We start from the raw sequence: 18,070 nt of genomic DNA on the forward strand, positions 1-18,070 counted from the left end.
GATTCTGCGAGTTACTTTGTGTCTAAATGTTTCCTAAAGTGGAAACCAATGTTGTATTTAGTATTTACCTTGGGTTAATTACCCCTTGAAATCCACTGAACCTTTACCTTGATTAAATATATAAATTCAACATAGAAAACTTAAACCCCCTTTTGAACACCAAGTTGATAATAGAATATTATAATTCCCATCTTTTAATTTTAAAAAAATCAAATAACAGATCTTTTGTTCATAGCACAAGGCTCTAAAAGGATTATACTTTACAGCTTGTATTATGACTTTACATTAGAAAAATGTTTACTAAAGTGTAAACTGCTTATTGTTTATGATCAACAATTTGGGGTCAAGAATATTTCATGCCTACCATAATTATTAGGAATCATATTGTTGATAATTAATTTACATAATATTCCATCCACATGATCAACCACCATTATACAGTTGGGATCTCTCTATTTTTGACAAGAGACACCAAGTTGATTAGTGTTCCCAATCAATCAATTAATGGTTCGCTTCGGTTCGGTACAAACAGTGCTCAACAGTTAATGCATGATCATACCATCCCGCCCCTTATTACCATTGATCATCGAAGGCCCCATGTCCATGTCGCGTGTGAATTTATATATGTTTTTTCTACTTTGTAAACCGGTTATACCAACCAATATTGTCTTTGTTTTTTGTTACCCAATTGTATATTTCCTAGGGAAAATTACCAAACAAGGCCTTCTTGACCAAGGGTTTACACAAAAGATTTATTAATTTCAACCAATCAGAAAGCGACACCTAGGCCTCAGCCGCCAACTAGGGCTTTTTCTAGAGTTAGCCGGCGGCTAGAAGGCTTAGCCGGCGTTTAGCCAGCGACTTGAGTGTCTTGGAAAAGACAAAAAACGTCTATTTTGAAAGAGTCAAAGTCAAAAATGTCTATTTTGGTAATTTTCTTCACTTCCTAGCTTCCGGAAGTTCTCTCACCCAAACACGCTTAACTGCTTAAGTCTAGATTTGACTAAGCTGTCACATATTTACCGTGCGTTACTAATTATTTGAAGTGTAATGTCACGGATCTGTGTGAAGATATGCATTGATATGAGACATAACATGTCTAGAAGATGATATCTTATTTGCTGGATATTTGACCTTTTCTATACACCTTTAATAATTCATTCATGTCCTTCCTGTAAATGCACCATTATGGGTTGTCCATTTGAGTTCACTTTAAACTTATGTTTCAAGTTTAATAATACTCAGCTATGCAGGCTTTCCTGTCACTTGTTTATGTGACTCAAATCCGCGGTTTTAAAAGCTTTTACGACTAGACATCACCGGATCGATCTATTTAAAAGGTTTGATTTATAAATTTTATATACAATTGGATTAGAAGTAATCAAGCATTTATATATAAATGAAACTTTTAATCATAATAAAAAAAAATGTATTACAAACAAAATAAAGAACATCAAAAACATCACTGATATTCCTGCCATAAATTTACACAAACAAAACTATATATGATCAAACTATGGATTCACTTAGTTTTCAGTAAACCCTATGATTTTTTTTTCTTGAACTAAATATCCTGTCAAAGTTCATTGATACAGATGACATATTCAAAATATGAAAACTTGTTCCGGGAGAACTCAAGCTGAAAGATTCATCTATCTTGTCTTCCACTCCATCTTATATCATCATGCATCTTTAGTGACCTTCATACATTATATCCCAACCCTTTTGCTTCCGATCCTTTCATGATTCTCATCCTTTTGCAAGATAACATAAACATTCTGTACAAAACAGACAAACGTAGTCAGTAAAATCTCACTTATAGCAAAGCTATTAGCAGAGTCTGGAGACATGGGATATATGAGGCTCCTGCGTTTAGACGCGGAGCCCCAAAAACCCTTTTCTGACGTTTACAGTATAATAATCCAGATAACATAAAAATGGTTAAAGGACTTACTCCCATGGGACATCACCAACAAGCATCCAATCACCATCTTTGTCTTGATAAGTAGGAGCAAACTCGGATCCTTTATAGCCATCTCTCTCAGAATAAACACCAATTGTGAGTTTAAACATGTTCTCCAAAGCTTTTAGAAGCTCTGGATAGCCTTTATAAACCTTCAAGTCAATCTTCCTAAGATAAGGTGCACCATCCATGCTCACTTTCACATACATCCCACTCTCGGTTTCACTCGCCTTTTTCGCTTGAATATTGTTCCTCCTATAGTTCCTCACAGGAGGCCATCCCACAACTTGTGATCTACAACACAAAACACACCATTCATAAGAATATATCATATTAACATACACAGTGGCGGCGGAACCAGAACTTCTTTGTCAGGGGGTCATCATAAGACTCTCTTTTCTATCAGCTACAACTAGAGGGTCTAAAACATGTTTTTCCTAGAAAAATCTCAGATTATATATATAAAAATCTTACAAATTTCTATGTCCGGGGGTCAGCAGACCCTCTTGACCCCCCTGTGGTTTTACATACATTACATGCATGCATATGAATTATAACATATAACACATCAACTTACTTTGTAGCAGGTGCATTTTCCATGTCAACCTCTTTGGCATGATCACTACTACCATTTGACTCATCATTCATTTCAAGTTGAGACCTTTTGTTGTTGTTGTTGTTCTTGAAACATGATTCTTTATCGGATTCGTCTCTTCCGGGCAATCCGAGTGTAAGATTCAAACCATCCTCCATGTTCATTTTGCTCAACCAAGTTTAAGAGTTTTTGATATTGAAATGTTGGGTATGTTAGATAGGTTTAAGAGTATTTATATGAATATTAGTTGTTGTGTATTTATTATATGTGAATAATAATAATAATAATAAAGTTGTAGATAAAAGTATGCATGAGTGGGGGTATCAAAACTATTCAAAAGCGAATGAATTAAGGACAAAGGCAAGCTAAGCTGTCGGTGGCATTAGCAGCAACTTTGAGGAAAGTGCTGCTACATTTAGGGGACAGGAGTTAGACATGGTAAGCCACCCATGTGGAAAGGAACAAGTTTCAAAGATCTGACGGTCATCATTCAATCTGGGAGGGATGTAGGAGTCAAATCAGGATCGTTCATTGCTCTCACTTCCTAAGCATCCCATGTGAACTTTGGTGGACCACATGGGTGCTAAAAAAATACTAACATAATGTCATGACTTTTGTATTTTGTTATCATGTATTTTGTATGGATAACTAAGGGTGTCCGGGGCGTACTCGGTAACCCCCTTCGGTGAGCGCCTTCCCCGATCGGGAACACCGCCGCCAACGTTGCGGGGACCCGAATCGGTGAGGGAGAACGGTGGTGGTTCAACGAGAGCGGTGAGGGAGAAAGGTGGTGGGCCCCATATTTCCAGCCAATCAAACCATTTTCTTTGTTTTTTTTTTTTTTTTTTTTTTGAATAAAAAAATAAGGGGAGTTAAGAGGGGAGTGGCGCCATCAAATGGGGGTGTTAGGGGAGTTTAAGAGGGGAGTTGACGTGGCACACGGGGATTGGTTTGGCGTAAGAGAGTGCACTCACCTATTAGGTGTGCACCCCCTTCACCCTAACACTACTAGTTAAAAGTTTGTATTATCTATGGATATCATGTATTTTGTATGGATAACACTACTAGTTAAAGAGTTATTATTGTCTATGGAAACAACGGATAATTTGGGAGACGTGCAATTATTTTCAGATCAATTATTTCGTGGGTTTTTCTAAATAATTTAATCGGATACAACTCAGAATTTCGAGAATAGTATATGTGTGTATGACAATTCGTAATGAACCTGAAGAATAACCAAGAACCCTGATTTCGAATTTGGGAAAACTGGTAACTGCCTTTAGGCAGTTATCATTTTTTAAATTAAAATTGCCTCTAAAATGTTTTATTTTTCCATCTTGAAAATAAGAGGAAATTCTAGAAAAATACTTTTATAATGCATTTTCTATTTTTTCAGCTCGATCCGAGCCAGGGGCTCTGCCCCTTGGACATGGGCGTTGCCCTCCTAACTTGCTTGATGTGTATTATAATTCACTTAGTCACCAAGTCAATTCCGATTACACTAAAATATCTAACAATTCTTTGAAGATTTTTGTCGATAAATACTTTTTACCCACATCAGGTTTTTGTCGGAGTATCACCCACCGATGATTCATACTTTCTCTTACATACTTCTGACGGACCTATCTAAATTTTATAGTGTAGATCTTTTGTATTCGTATTGTTTTCGTATATTTTTATATGAAATTTCATTTAATGATACAATTACGAGTGAGAGAATGGAGAATGCGACAATTCAAGTTGTATCAAGAAGACATAAGCAAATGTGCAACCGAACCCACTGTCGCTCAGTAACAACACCCCATGTGTGAGTGAGGGGTTCCATCGATACAAATTTGCTAGAGTACGTTGAGGTACATTTTGAAAGTAGGCCACCTCACCAACAACTATTTCAAGATTTTTTTTTTTAAAAAAAATCATCAATGTATATATACCAATTAATTTAATACCATATTTTTACATCAATCCCATTTTCATCTCGAATTTCTTTCTTCGGTTTTATATATTTTGTCATCGCCAACAACTTTAGATTTTATTTCATTGTTGAATGAGGACGAAGCTAGTTCGTTTGCAGTTACCAACCACCAGGCGGTGACAACAATTGCTCGAATCATTTCCCTTGTTTTTTTATGATGCGACAACTTCAAGCATGAGAAAACACACACACATATAGAAAGATCATGTGGCTGCTCATGATCGCATCTTGTAGAAGATTATTTCGATGAAGATTTGTCTATATGGTGCCTCTCAAGATCTATGAGAGGTGATTACTAGTACCATACGATCATGCTTAAAGCGGCAGCCTCTCAAGATTTATGGGGTTTGACATGCATTCTTTGGGTTTTCAGTTTCAACAACATCAACATCCTCAATCAATCGTCATTATTAAATAATGTACCAAATGGAACTGCATCCATTTGTCCATTTGAATTAACGGATCATAATTTAGGCATGTGTATTATCTTGCCGAGGGGATATATCTGAAGGACGCTACATTCGTGAAAATAGTTAGCTTTCTAGACAACGATAAAATAAAATGATTCAAGAAAGCACAAGAAGCAGCACAGAAGGACGTGGAACGAGCTATTGATGTCCTCAAAAGTCGTTATATACTTCTTGGCCTCACTTGAGCAATGGATCATAGAAAAAATTATAAAAAAAAAAACAATGTACGTTTGAATCATTTTACACAATATGTCAACGAAAAGGGAAACTTAGTGTAGGGCTAATTGACCAAGCAAATGGCCTTTGACCATAGGAATTTCATCAACACTTGCAACACACACATCCAAGCCAGGTACCACATGCTATGTGGTGTACCATTGCGCCCACCAAACATCATTTCACTTTATTTTTAACATGTAAAAAATATATATAGTGTATTATTATTTTATAAAAATACATCATAAAATCAAACATTATTTTATATGCGAGCTTGTCGATAGGGCTGTAAACGAGCCGAGTCGAGCCGAGCTAGACCCAGCTCGAGCTCGGCTCGAACTCGATTCGAGCTGGCTCGGCTCGAGCTCGAATTTCAAATCGAGCTGAGATTTGAGGCTCGAGCTCGGCTCGATTAGAATTCGAACTAGCTCGGCTCGGCTCGACCTAGCTCGAACTAACAAAGAATCACAAAATTTATTACTTAAAAAACCCTTAAAAGTGAATTTCTTAATAGCCTAAGGGCCATAATTGCCATTTAATTTAACCATATGGCTAAATATGTAAGTATAAATAGTTAATTCACTTTCTCCATTGTCTTTACCTTCTTTTATAGAGGAGATACTCCCTTAGTTTTCGTTTTCTAAGCGATGTGGGACAAAAAAATGAAGGATGTAAACCTTATCGAGCCAGCTCACGAGCTCACGAGCCGAGCCAGGCCAAGCTCGAGCTCGGCTCGTTTACAAACCGAGCCGAGCCGAGCTGGCTCGTTTACAACCGAGCCAATTTCGAGCCGAGCTTTATTCGAGCGAGTTTCGAGCGAGCTGCGAGCCACGAGTTTTTTGAACACCCCTACTTGTCGAGCGGGATTGGTCTTATAGGCACAACTTGGTGCAAGTTTGGTGTGAAATTTTAAAATTAAAATTAAAAAAAGAGTTAAATGTCATTTTAGTCCTTATGATTTGGGTCATTTTGCCAGTTTAGTCCAAATATTTCATTTTTCGTCTGTGCGTCCCAAAAGGTTTCACCGTTGCCATTTTAGTCCATTGGGTTAACAAATGACCGAATTGCTCTTTTTGTTAACAGAATTACATATAAAATGACTGAATTTTCATTCTCATTAACAGAAAAAATTGATGAAATTAACCCGTGGACTAAAATGGCAACGATGAAACCTTTTTGGACTCACATGCGAAAAATGAAACCGTTGGACTAAACTGATAAAATGACCCAAATCACAGAAATTAAAATGACATTTAACTAAAAAAAGAAGAATGAAGAAAAAAAAAGGCAATGGTCATTTTCTCATTTTCACTTGGTCAAAGGGGCCATATATAAAAATCTATTGAAAAATTCTAACCTGAAAATGAGAGTACTATTTGGGATCATCCAAAATAATACCTTAATTAGTTCACTTTGGATAGGTCTTGATGTTGATTGAAATCACTCAAAACGTTTACACACAAATAGGTACAAATAGAAAAGGCAAGAGAACACTTTTTTTTCATGAAATAAATAAATTAAAAAAATCAAACAACACATAAAAACCTAAAAAATATATTTAAAATTCAGTAAAAAAAAAAAAGAAACACTCTATTTATTTAAGTTGAAGAAACAGCCTGTCACCTATGGGTTTTGACTTTTTGTTGTGGATGGTCAAAGTCCAAACGTATTGTGAGATTATTTTAACTTCTAAACCCCTGTTTTTGACACATTTCCCCAGTTTTAAGAGGCTTTAAGTGCAAGTAAAGTGAATTCCAAGCAATTTTCTTACTTTGTAAATGGGTTGATTTCAAAACAGTCAACACTAAAAATATGCAAATTGATACAAAAACATTGAATCCTCATACAATAAATACAATACGCTTATACGCATATGAAATGCAAACAAGCCTCACTATATTGTTGTTCGTAGGGATGAGCAAATGGTACCAGGTACTGGTAACGGTATCGGCATCGAATTTCTCGAACCGAAATATTTTAGGTACCGACATTTAGCGTTTTCGGTATTGGTTTTTACCTTCAAATACCGGTTTGTACGGGTACTGGTACTGAACCGTATTGGCCTACTGGGTATTTTTAGTACTGGTAACCATTTTTTGGGATTCTCAATACCGGTATTTTCGGTACCACCAATTCAGTATCGGTTGATACCGAGCTCATTCCTAGTTCGATTTTCATTTCAAAACTTCAATACTTAAAAGGGAGATACCATACGAGAGTTTTAAAATCTGTAATAACGTCAATAACTTAGTGTCATGGACAAAAATGTAATTGTTTGATAGTTTAAAAATCTTTTTGTAAGATAAATTATCTTTCTTTAATAAAAAGAGTCGAACAAATTGTTCAATCGATTGGTGTTATGCTTTCCAACGTAGTGTCATGGACAAAAATGTATTGTTTGAAAGTTTAAAAATCTTTTTGTAAGATAAATTATCTTTCTTAAATAAAATGAGTCGAACAAATTGTTCAATCGATTGGTGTCATGCTTTCCGACTAGTTCGTTCATGTCCCGCTTGGTTAGGTCCAATAGAAATAACTTTTGAGGACCAAGTTACTACTGCTGAGGAAGTTACTAGCATCGGAGAACGTGCTATTCTGCTAAAGATCAAATATTGATTTGAAGATGACACCATCTTCACTTGAATATTATCTCTTTGTAATCTTGTTTAATATTAGTGAATTGTAACACTTAACCCTTGTTGCTCCAAAATATAGTGAGAAAGGTTGTGTTCTTATTAATGATTAAGACTTGTTCTTGGTTGCCCAAGAAAAAGGAAAGGTTGAAAATACTTCCCCTTGTGGGGATACCGAAAAAGTTTGTAATAGTTCACGAGGTATCAATTGAATAGAGTTGCGATTATGAAAACTTGTTTGATTGGTTTTGATTAAATAACCGTTCTTGATTAATCAAACAACTAAACTTTCGATGCTCTATAACAATTAGTTAATTAATCTAAAGAACAAGGTTAGAAGGTTACAACTGTTAACTTTGTTTAGAAGAGTTCTTTGATGAAGGTGTAAAAAAGATGTGTTCAACTTCATCTACGGCTACTATAGTTGAAGAAACACCATGTTAATCCGAAGGTTAACTTGTGGTTTGTGTCTCATCCAAATAAGGTTAATCTTCTTTCTTCCTCATTTGATTATTGCAAAGATCCTACAAAACAACCACCGTGAAGCTCGTTACAAGAAAGAGAATGGGGGGGGGGGGGGGGGGTTCTCCTTGTAACCATCATCCGGCTTGAGAAGAACTTTTTTGAGGATAAAAGTGTTTGTATTAAGTGAGAGAGTAAGAGAGCGATCCTTAAACCTGGAGACGAAGTTCTCAATTTATAGCCGAGGAGAGTTGCGAAGGAGATGGGCTGATGGGCCTTGGGCCTGACGTCGACAACAAGGAATATCCTCTTTGCCTCCTCGAGCACGACCGTTAGTGTTTGCAGGCGAAAGAGGAGTTGACGCACATTGAATGGATCCACGTGGCCTGGTAGTTGTCCTTGTTGTCGGGTCTACCATCAGCAGCTAAATTGAAGATCATGGAGTAGTGGTCTGCGCACGGTGATTGGCGACACGTAGGCGTCCTTGAGTACTTCTTGTCTTCTACACGATTGCTCATCGTGGAGTGTAGTTGGACACAGTTTGTCGTGCGCCTATTGGCCAGCTGCTCTGAAATTCGTACCAACAGTACTAACTCAGTTGATCTTGCTGGTGCCACGAGGCGTGCACGTCTTAAGCTCGCGCCATTCTTTTGCGAAATTGACTAAGTATTAAAGTACACCTGATTTGGGTATGGCTCTCTACGCACGACCAGAGCTTGTCACGCGTAGCCATCGCAGGATTTGGGACCATACCCCTTTCAATAGTTGAACTAAAGATGCTAGAGCAACAATCTTCATTGTGTGTTTACATATATTTGTGATTTGGTTAATTAGGGTTCCAATTCTACTTTTGAATGGTTCATCTTTGATTGACATTAGTTCATTCCTCTATAATGCTTGAATACCGCCTTTGAAAACTGTTATTTTTTTGTTCTCCTAACACTCTCTTTAACACTTTGGGAAGATTTTAATTTTTGAAATTTGGCTTTTTTAAGTGTTTGACTATTGTTCATGCTAATGATCGGGGGATAGAGAACGTGTTGACAATAATTATGCATAACACATTGAAAATAATGTTGCGATTGTTTTTAAGGGGCATATTAGGTAGCGGTAATATCTCCATGCTAGGTGCATGACATACATTATTAATCTGGTTATAAGGTATAGATGTGTATCACAATATGTAACAGTTGAGCATATTTGTAACGCAATTAAATATATCACACGCTAACCCGCTCGGCTGGACACATTGGAACTTGTTTTGTTACAAGTCTTTCTCGTGATTGTCACATTAGATGAAGTTATACGTATGACACGCTAGAAAGGGTCGTAAATTTGAAAAGCCTATCAAACTATTTGAGATTAAACATTCGAATTACAAAAATCATTTATTCGATGAAGTTTGTTTTGAAGCGATTGGGTCTACGCAAGAGAGTTCACAGATTATTAAAAAGCTTTAAACGTATAACCAAAAAAAATGTCGTAATAGCCTATCAATTCTTTAATGAAGTTATCACTAAATTGACACATCTTGTATATAGATATATAGGGCTAGGCCAAGCGAGAAGAGGGTAGACACTTGAGTCGCTCGCGCCTATGACAAATCAGTCATCAGCATGGTGCCACCACAATCGAATATGTGGTACTGACCCGATCGATTGTCTAGTCAAACTAATCAAAACCTTAATCAAAGCTCTACCCAGTCAAAAATCATTTTTTTTCCATTTTCTTCCCTATTCTTTATATGGGTCAAGTTATTCTACAAAGGCTTCTAATTGTAAAAAGGATTTATAGAGTGACAAATGTCCAATAACCTAAAACTAAACCTACTACATCACCACCAAAAACATAAACACCCACCACCACCCCACCCCACCCCACCCAAAAACCTAACCCCCCCCCCCCCAACCCCCCAAAAACCTAAAAAAAACCTAACCCCCACCCCACCCCCCAAAAACCTAAAATATGTCCTATAACATTAAAACTTAAATACCTTCAAAGCAACAATATACATTGAATAGAACAAATCTCAAATATTATTTTACATGTTGAACTTCATAAGCTTAATTTATATCTTCTCTTTTTTTATTTCAAAATAAGAATAACAATAATAACCACCACCACCACAAAAGCAACCACCACCACCACCAACAACAACAACAACAATAATAACAACAAATGAATAACCAAAATGCTGCATAACCATTACTATATTATATATAAAAAAACATTATAAGATAATCAAGAAATTTAATTATTACTAAAAAATAACACCCAAAACGGCATTAACGTCTTAACCACCACTGGCCACTAAATATACCCGATCTGTATAACAATAGCATGTTTTATTTCAACAAGTTACAATAATGTTCAATTTCCACTTCAGGTTTATTTCAAGAAAACCAAAATAAAAAGCAAGAGTCAGTATTAGTACTTGTGTACCTGAAAAACATGTGCAGGAGTTAAAATTATCAAGATCCAACGAGCCCTTTAAAACGAGCATAGAAAACTATCAGAAGAAAAATGACAGCAGAGAATACACCCGACAGAATCACCACCTGTAAAAATTTCAATCCATTAGTACTTCAATTTTCTGGTTTGGGTTATGTTTTATCTCTAACGGGTCAATTTAATTGGTCAAATCTAAATATGTCAAAAAATTCGTCAAAAGCGTACTTCAAATTTACGCAAATTAGAAAAATATAGTAAATTAAGCTATTTCTAAAATAAAAATTTTAGAAGAAAAAGTGTGACGGGTCGGGTCAGCTCAACCCGTACCAAAAACTACTACCCATTTTGACACCAGCATTAATATTTTCTACACTGACCCATTTAAACATGTAGCCGTGATCATCATTCCACGTATAAGGTATATTCATGCCAAATATTCCCGTCACTAACGCATAGATCGACATGCATACAGTTCCCGAACTTAGAAAGAGCTCCAGCTGCCATCATGAACAAATACAAATGGAAATGAGACGCGTTGATCTGGAAATACAAGAAAACTACCGCCGTTGAACATAGATGTTAACAAACCTGAATTAGCTGATTTCTATGATTGTCAAGCTGTAGCAAGAAAAACGATCGCAGTTTTAGAATCACAATTTGTATACAACTTTTAATGAAATCTCATTGAAAGCTACTGCATACCTGGATGTTAATGTAATCTTCGGTATCGTCGATGTACTCACGCAACTGCACAATTTTAAGTTAAATCATAATTTCTCAGGTGTTATACAAATGTTTGCTTTTATCTAATATTACTACTATTTCATTGAAAGCAGACGTGTTTGCTTTAAGGAATTTAAATAACTCACACTCGTTAACTTGTTTAATGTTCCGTCAATTTGCATGAAATACGCCTGAAACACATCCAAAAAACCTGTTGTCAATTTTTTTTTTTTTTCATTCAGAAGAAGAAATGAAAATAAATGTAAAAAACAAACAAGGATTGTAAAACCGTTTAAAAATGGCTGTAAGTTGTAACCTCTAGAAGCATCTCAAGCTCCTCGACATCATTCTCATCTCCATGAACCGTCATCACACTTGCCCTGCTAGCTCTAGATATCTTTGAGCCTATAGTGGGGGAACCAAGAAACCAACTAGCTGCACCTGACCCGCTTACGGGTGAAGCTGAAGATAGCTTCCTTGATAAGTAAAGATCTGCCATGTCATCATCGTCGTCCAAAAGTCGTTCAAGTTCATCCCTAACCTGCAGATAACTAGTTATATTCAGTGACCTAGAATCATAACGACTATAGATACTCTAGATTAATTATTACAACTTCAAGTCGCAAGCCAAACAGAGCCTCAACATTGTATGAAAGATTATTGGGGTGCAAACGAGCCGAGCGGCTCAAGAAAAAGCTTGAAACGAGCCGAGCCTTATCGAGCCTGAGCTCGAGCCTGGCATGTGAAGCTCGTCAGGCAGGCTCGTCAAGCCTTATCAAGCCTTAGTGTAATATTAGTTTTTATTAATACTTAATAACAAGCCCTACTCAAGCTTCACTTATCAAGCTTGCAAGCCTAAACGAGTCTATGATTTATATTATTTTTCTTTAATATATTATTTACCAGATAATAGACGAACCGAGCCCGAGCTGAGCTCGAGCTTAAAAAACTACCAACGAGCCGAGCTTGAGCCTGGTCGAGCTCGGGCTTGGCTCGTTTGCACCCCCTAAATATATATCAAATGTACTTGTATGTTAAAGTGATTTCAAAGAGTTTGCACGATGATTACGAAACGGTTACACACATGGAAAATAAATATATATTATGTATACCTTTTGAACGCGAGCAGTCAGCCTTGTCATTGCACTTTTCAGTTTACGAACCCGATCCAGATTACGGCTACTGATCTGCCAATCAGGACACCCATTGTATTACAATAAACACAAAGCATCATGTCAGCAGTTTGCAAGAAAAGCAAGTACCTTAGATGTAAGCTCATCCAAGGCTGGATAAGCGTCGGTTTCCAGTTCTGTGGTACGAGCAGCATGAAAGCTGCAAATGGCCTCTAGGAAAACCTCGAGTGCTCGGAATTCAAATGGAGATTCTGCATGCATTATTCAAGCAACGAATTAAAAGAAAAAAAAAACTATTTCTTTCCAAACCCAAGAAAGTACAAAAACAATATATAAATAGATAAGAGAGGAAGTTGTATGAACGTACCGTCTTCTTCACCAGTTTCAACATCATGCTGACCACCGAATTCTGCATGATTGGCGTTTACAACAGGCAATCTCCTGCGTAGTTCCTCAACAACTGGTATTACATTATCATCTGACGGATCTCGAAGCAACACCTGACCAAGATCATGGAAACAGTTGGTAAACTGGAGCACCATATAGATGAAATTAGTTAAATTTACAAGAAACGAGACAAATAAAATAAACATTGCTTCATTGTTGTGACTATACTTTGATTAGAAGCTTTATAATGCCACACTCCCTCTGTTATTTATAGATTAAGTAATTAACATTTAATACATGCTACACGCATGAAGAGAGTAGAGACATCTAGCATATAATCCAGTTTTTCATGCAAATATCGGTATTTTTTTTGTTCTGTAATACATGCAACTAAAATAATGAAACTTAATAAGTATGGTACGTAAATTAGTCATGTAAATTTAGGTTAGTTGACTTCCACAGTCCACTTAACTCTTTTATCATTCAAAAACAAGACATGAGACTAAAACATTTTACAGATAAATTGATCGATAAAGAAAGAGATTCTAACCTCTTCAGCAGTGATAATAGCCTTAATATGCTGCACCAGAACAATAAATCAACAGAAACGATAATTAGTAGACAAGTTGACAAATGAAACCAACAGATTTTTTAAACAATAAGCTAAAGCTAAACTATAAATGTGCATAGATGACGAACTTTTTTATAATAAACTGAACACTTTGAATTTGAGAAGGCGTATCTTTAATCTAATTGGTGAAAATTTCAATGCATCTATTTTGTTGGGTAACTACTAACTAGAGTTGATAAACAAAACAAAAAGAAGAGAACTACACCGCCTTTTTGACATCTATGAAAACATCAATATAAGTGATCCAATAATAATCGAATGTCTAAGATACCATGCAATAGGACAAAGCCATTCTAGACAAATATCATGACTATCAATAAATCAGAAATAGCACTTCAAACAAGAGATAATTCTACTCAAAACTTTCATACGAATCTTTTTTTCCTATCTTTACGTAGAAACAAAACCGCAAACTTCTCATTACAGTCTAGCAGTGTTGTAAAAACCGCTAGGTGTTATTCGGTTGGTGCGATTAATCGGGATTAACAGGGATTAATGGTGATCAGTCGGATTGGATTTTTTTATATGTAAGTTTTCAAACTTTTATATATACACACACCGATATGAATATAATACTTCAAACTGCACATAGTATAGTTCAAACACAAACAGCTAAACTTAAACATAACAAATCAAGCACTTAAAAATTCAAACTTTAACATATTAGTTCAACTACTCCAAAAGAAAAGTAAACAAATAAACAAAACCACAGACCAATTTTCTCCAATTTGGTCTTATTTGGTCCGACTTTGACCGACTACCAACTAATAGATCCGACAACACTGCGGAGTAGTCAAACACATCAATTTCGCTGTCCAGATTACATTTTGAATTGCAACATAATCTAAAACAATTGTATCAAACTATCAAAGCCTTCTAGTGTTACCTTTAATGCAAAAAAAAAAAAAAAAAAAAAACTAGTTATACAGATTCATAATTTAACATAACAACAACATATATCAACAAAATATATCAATAAAATACAAAAAAAAAAAAAAAAAAAAAAAAAAAAAAAAAAAAAAACACAGTAGCAACAACAAACTCACTTCCAGATTAAGAACAATTGCTCGTTCACGTCCCAAAATCGTAGAAGGATAAGACAACAACGGATCGAGAATCCTCAAATCACGAGCATGAATCTGAACACGGTGCATGATAGCATACTTATCAATATCCATAACCGTCTCGTTCACGTTAGCGTCGATCAGAATCCAACTCCTCGCACTCGCCGTTCCTTTCTTCTTCACCAGCATCCCAACGCCGTCGTCCACCGCCGCCGCCGCCGTCTCCGGCGCCACCGCTAACACATCTCGAGCCATCGCTACCATTCATCCCCAAAATCAAACCCTAATTGTTGCAAAACGTTGAGAAAATGATGAAAACAGAAGGTATTGGTTTGCATGAACCGGTGAATGTGTAGAATTTGGGGTGAATTGTGTGGATTAATGTAAAACCCTAATTGATTTGGTGAATGAATTAGGGTTTCTGAAGAAACAAAACCCTAGATTAGATCACATTTTGTTGATGAATATTATTAGATGTTGAGAGGACAATACAAGTCTCAGATTTCATGCTTTCTCCCTTAATATTCTGGCATGGTTATGAGATACTTTTTTTCTTTTTTTATTGTTTTTTTTTCCTGTATTTAATAGTCATTTATTGGTCATTAATTATTAGACTCCCATTTTTTTAATAATTTAAATAAGTTTGAATTAAATTGTAAAAATAGTAAATTTTAAATGGCATGCATTTTTGGTATAGAAAATAATTAGTTAACAAAATTATTTGTATTTTCTATGTAGATGTGCCGGTTAACACTAATTTCCAATTGAATTAGGTGAATTGGATTGGATTTTGTTCGTGGATCTGTTTATTTGGTTTAGTTTTCATTCTTATATGTATTTTTAAGGAATTATGGTACCAGACAAAATTATATATGGTTAATGAATCTGTTTTTTTAATTTTGTTATTTATTTTGTCTAATGTTGTACCTCCTTGAAGATATGCATTTAGGTAAGAATGAAAAAAAAACACAGATTCATGAACTAAATCCAATATGATTTATATGATTTGAGAAGAAAGTTGTAAGTCAATTGACACATCTAATAAGATAATATAATTTGATGCCATTTTGTAATTTACTATTTTATTCCGGTTTATTTAAAAAAAATAAGAGTCTAATCACCAATAAAATGACCATTCAATACAAAAAAAAAAAAAAAAAAACAAAAAACAAAAAAAAACAAAACAAAACAAAAAAAAAAACAAAAAAAACAATAAGAAATGAAAAGTATCTCATAAACATGTCAGGGGAAAGCATGAAACATGAGACTTCTATTGTCCCCTCATCATGTAATATTTGTCGAGAAAATGTGATCTATTGATTAGGGTTTTATAATAAGCTAGCTATATATTCACAAACTAATAGTACCTTTAATAACAATATTTGGTCATAAGACCTTTTTAAAATAACAAAGTGTATTTGAAGATTGAATATAACCCATGATACTTGAAATTACTATAGTATTGGAGCTCTTATAGTAAAAAAAAAATTACAAGAATTGGTGACTTACCTCATGTTATACAAATAACTGATTTTGGATGATATGTCATTTTATTATAACCATTTGATTTCCTTAAAAGACTCGTAATAAAAAGGTCTCTGATATCTTTGTAGACGAATATTGTTTGTGTATCGTTTTAAAGTAAAATGATGAAATTGTGAATTATATTTAAGCAAATAGAATAATCATTTGGAGTGTTGGTATTTATTCTAGATGATAGTGTTATAGTTAAAAGGGGTTAATTTAATAAATCGTGTTTCTCACTTATTAAAGGTGAATTAAAAAAAGTGATATGTTAATTAAATCTTTTTAGGTATTCTATATAGGGGTGTAAATGAGTCGAGTTAGAAGTCAAACTAGATTAAACATGAATTCAACTCGTTTAGTTTAAGAAAGCTCGAGCTCTAATCGGTTCGATTTATGCAAGTTTGTTTTAAATACTAATAGAGTTATTATGCAAGTAACATCTCAAATAAAAATTTTATACATAGTAGACTCGTTTAAACTCACGAGTCTAGTCATGCTCAATATGTCAAATTCAAACTTAACTTCGTTCAAACTCGGCTGAATTCGAAATTTTAATGAACGGATCTCCTACAAGCGAAACGGAATCGTTGATGCACACCCCTAATTTTATGAAAAAAAATGTTGCGAGTAAACGTATGGAATTTTGTTTTGCTTTTTAGTATTCTTTTCATTTCGGCTCATTTTATCTTTTTATTGGGAAAAAGCCGAAAAGATTGGACGAAATTTGATATAAAAGTTCACCAAGAATCTATTCCTTTGCCGTTCTTTCTTTCCTTTTCTCTACTATGTATATTACTTTTTTAAATTTACGATTTTTTAAAACAATTTCAAATACATTAACTTTAGGAAACTGAAATAAACTATAGAGTAAACTTCCATTTTCCTCCCTGTGGTTTGGTCATTTTAACGGTTTTGCTCCAATAGTTTAAAAATAGTCATTTTCCTCCCTGATTTTTCTAACTTATCTTTATTTTGCTCCCAGTCTCTAACTCAATTAGGGAGGAAACTGGCGACAAACTCGAAAGATTAGGGAGCAAACTGGCGACAAACTCGAAAGACCAGGGAGGAAAATGGCTATTTTTAAACTATTGGAGCAAAACCGTTAAAATGACCAAACCACAGGGAGCAAAACGGAAGTTTACTCTAAACTATACGAAGTGGTGTTAGGTATATTGACGGATATTAAAAACTGAAAAAAAAAAAGGAAGAAAGTCTTCTATGTGTAAAACATGATATAAAAATATAGTACTTTATTTTAACATGATGATTATGGTTGACCTAACCCTGCACCATCATTGTTGTTGAGTTCGTTGAACCAATTACACTCCTTCCTAATGTGACTTTATTGAACTTAATGGGGGTGACACCACTTGTCGAATTAGTTTTCGGGTAGGGTACCTGAATCGTGAATACTGTCGTCACCTATTTGGATATTCAAAATCGCCAAAATCGGGTAGGGTGTTGGGTTTTTAGAACCCGATTGAAAATGTGTGTGGGTAGTAGGGGTGTAAACAAGCCCCAGATGCTCGAGAGCTACTCGTGATCGGCTAAGCTAAAAGCTCGAACGAGCCGAGCCTTAACAAGCTCGAGCCTGAAATACAAAGCTCGTCTAGGCTCGCGAGCCTAAACGACCCCAAACAATTTTTTTATACATAATATAATAATGATAAAACGTTGGCGAGCCGAGCTTTGACTCATTTAAGCGATATTCAAGCAAGCTCGAGCCGAACCCGAGCTTTGGGTTTTATTGGCGAGCCGAGCTCAAGCTCAAATAAGTAGGCTCGAACCAAGCTGAGTTCGAGCTTCATAACAACATAACTTGTGCCTAGTCGGGTTCGAG

At 35.4% G+C, this 18,070-nt stretch overlaps 2 protein-coding genes across 3 annotated transcripts; both read right to left on the reverse strand.

The window, feature by feature from the left end:
- Nucleotides 1–1,396: 1,396 nt before the first annotated feature.
- Nucleotides 1,397–2,816, reverse strand: LOC110910499 (auxin-induced protein 22D). The gene is made up of 3 exons (XM_022155141.2): nt 2,541–2,816; nt 1,955–2,257; nt 1,397–1,778 (listed from the first exon to the last, which is right to left on the reverse strand). Exons 1-3 carry the CDS (start codon nt 2,720–2,722, stop codon nt 1,703–1,705), a joined length of 561 nt encoding a protein of 186 aa, XP_022010833.1. The 5' UTR covers nt 2,723–2,816; the 3' UTR covers nt 1,397–1,702.
- A 7,681-nt stretch (nt 2,817–10,497) lies between these two features.
- LOC110910496 (magnesium transporter MRS2-I) lies at nt 10,498–15,231 on the reverse strand. 2 transcript variants are annotated; one of them, XM_022155138.2, is made up of 12 exons: nt 14,686–15,231; nt 13,559–13,588; nt 12,989–13,121; nt 12,751–12,872; nt 12,601–12,675; nt 11,805–12,029; nt 11,635–11,679; nt 11,468–11,512; nt 11,354–11,383; nt 11,143–11,262; nt 10,757–10,872; nt 10,498–10,639 (listed from the first exon to the last, which is right to left on the reverse strand). In XM_022155138.2, the coding sequence occupies exons 1-11, from the start codon at nt 14,965–14,967 to the stop codon at nt 10,786–10,788; spliced, it is 1,194 nt and encodes a 397-aa protein (XP_022010830.1). In that variant the 5' UTR covers nt 14,968–15,231; the 3' UTR covers nt 10,498–10,639; nt 10,757–10,785. The 2 variants fall into 2 exon arrangements, with proteins under 2 accessions (XP_022010830.1, XP_022010829.1); XM_022155137.2 differs by having other exon boundaries at nt 10,548–10,872.
- Nucleotides 15,232–18,070: the final 2,839 nt, after the last annotated feature.

This window comes from Helianthus annuus, chromosome 15 (genome assembly GCF_002127325.2).
Source record: "Helianthus annuus cultivar XRQ/B chromosome 15, HanXRQr2.0-SUNRISE, whole genome shotgun sequence".
In the NCBI taxonomy this organism is placed as follows: domain Eukaryota; kingdom Viridiplantae; phylum Streptophyta; class Magnoliopsida; order Asterales; family Asteraceae; genus Helianthus; species Helianthus annuus.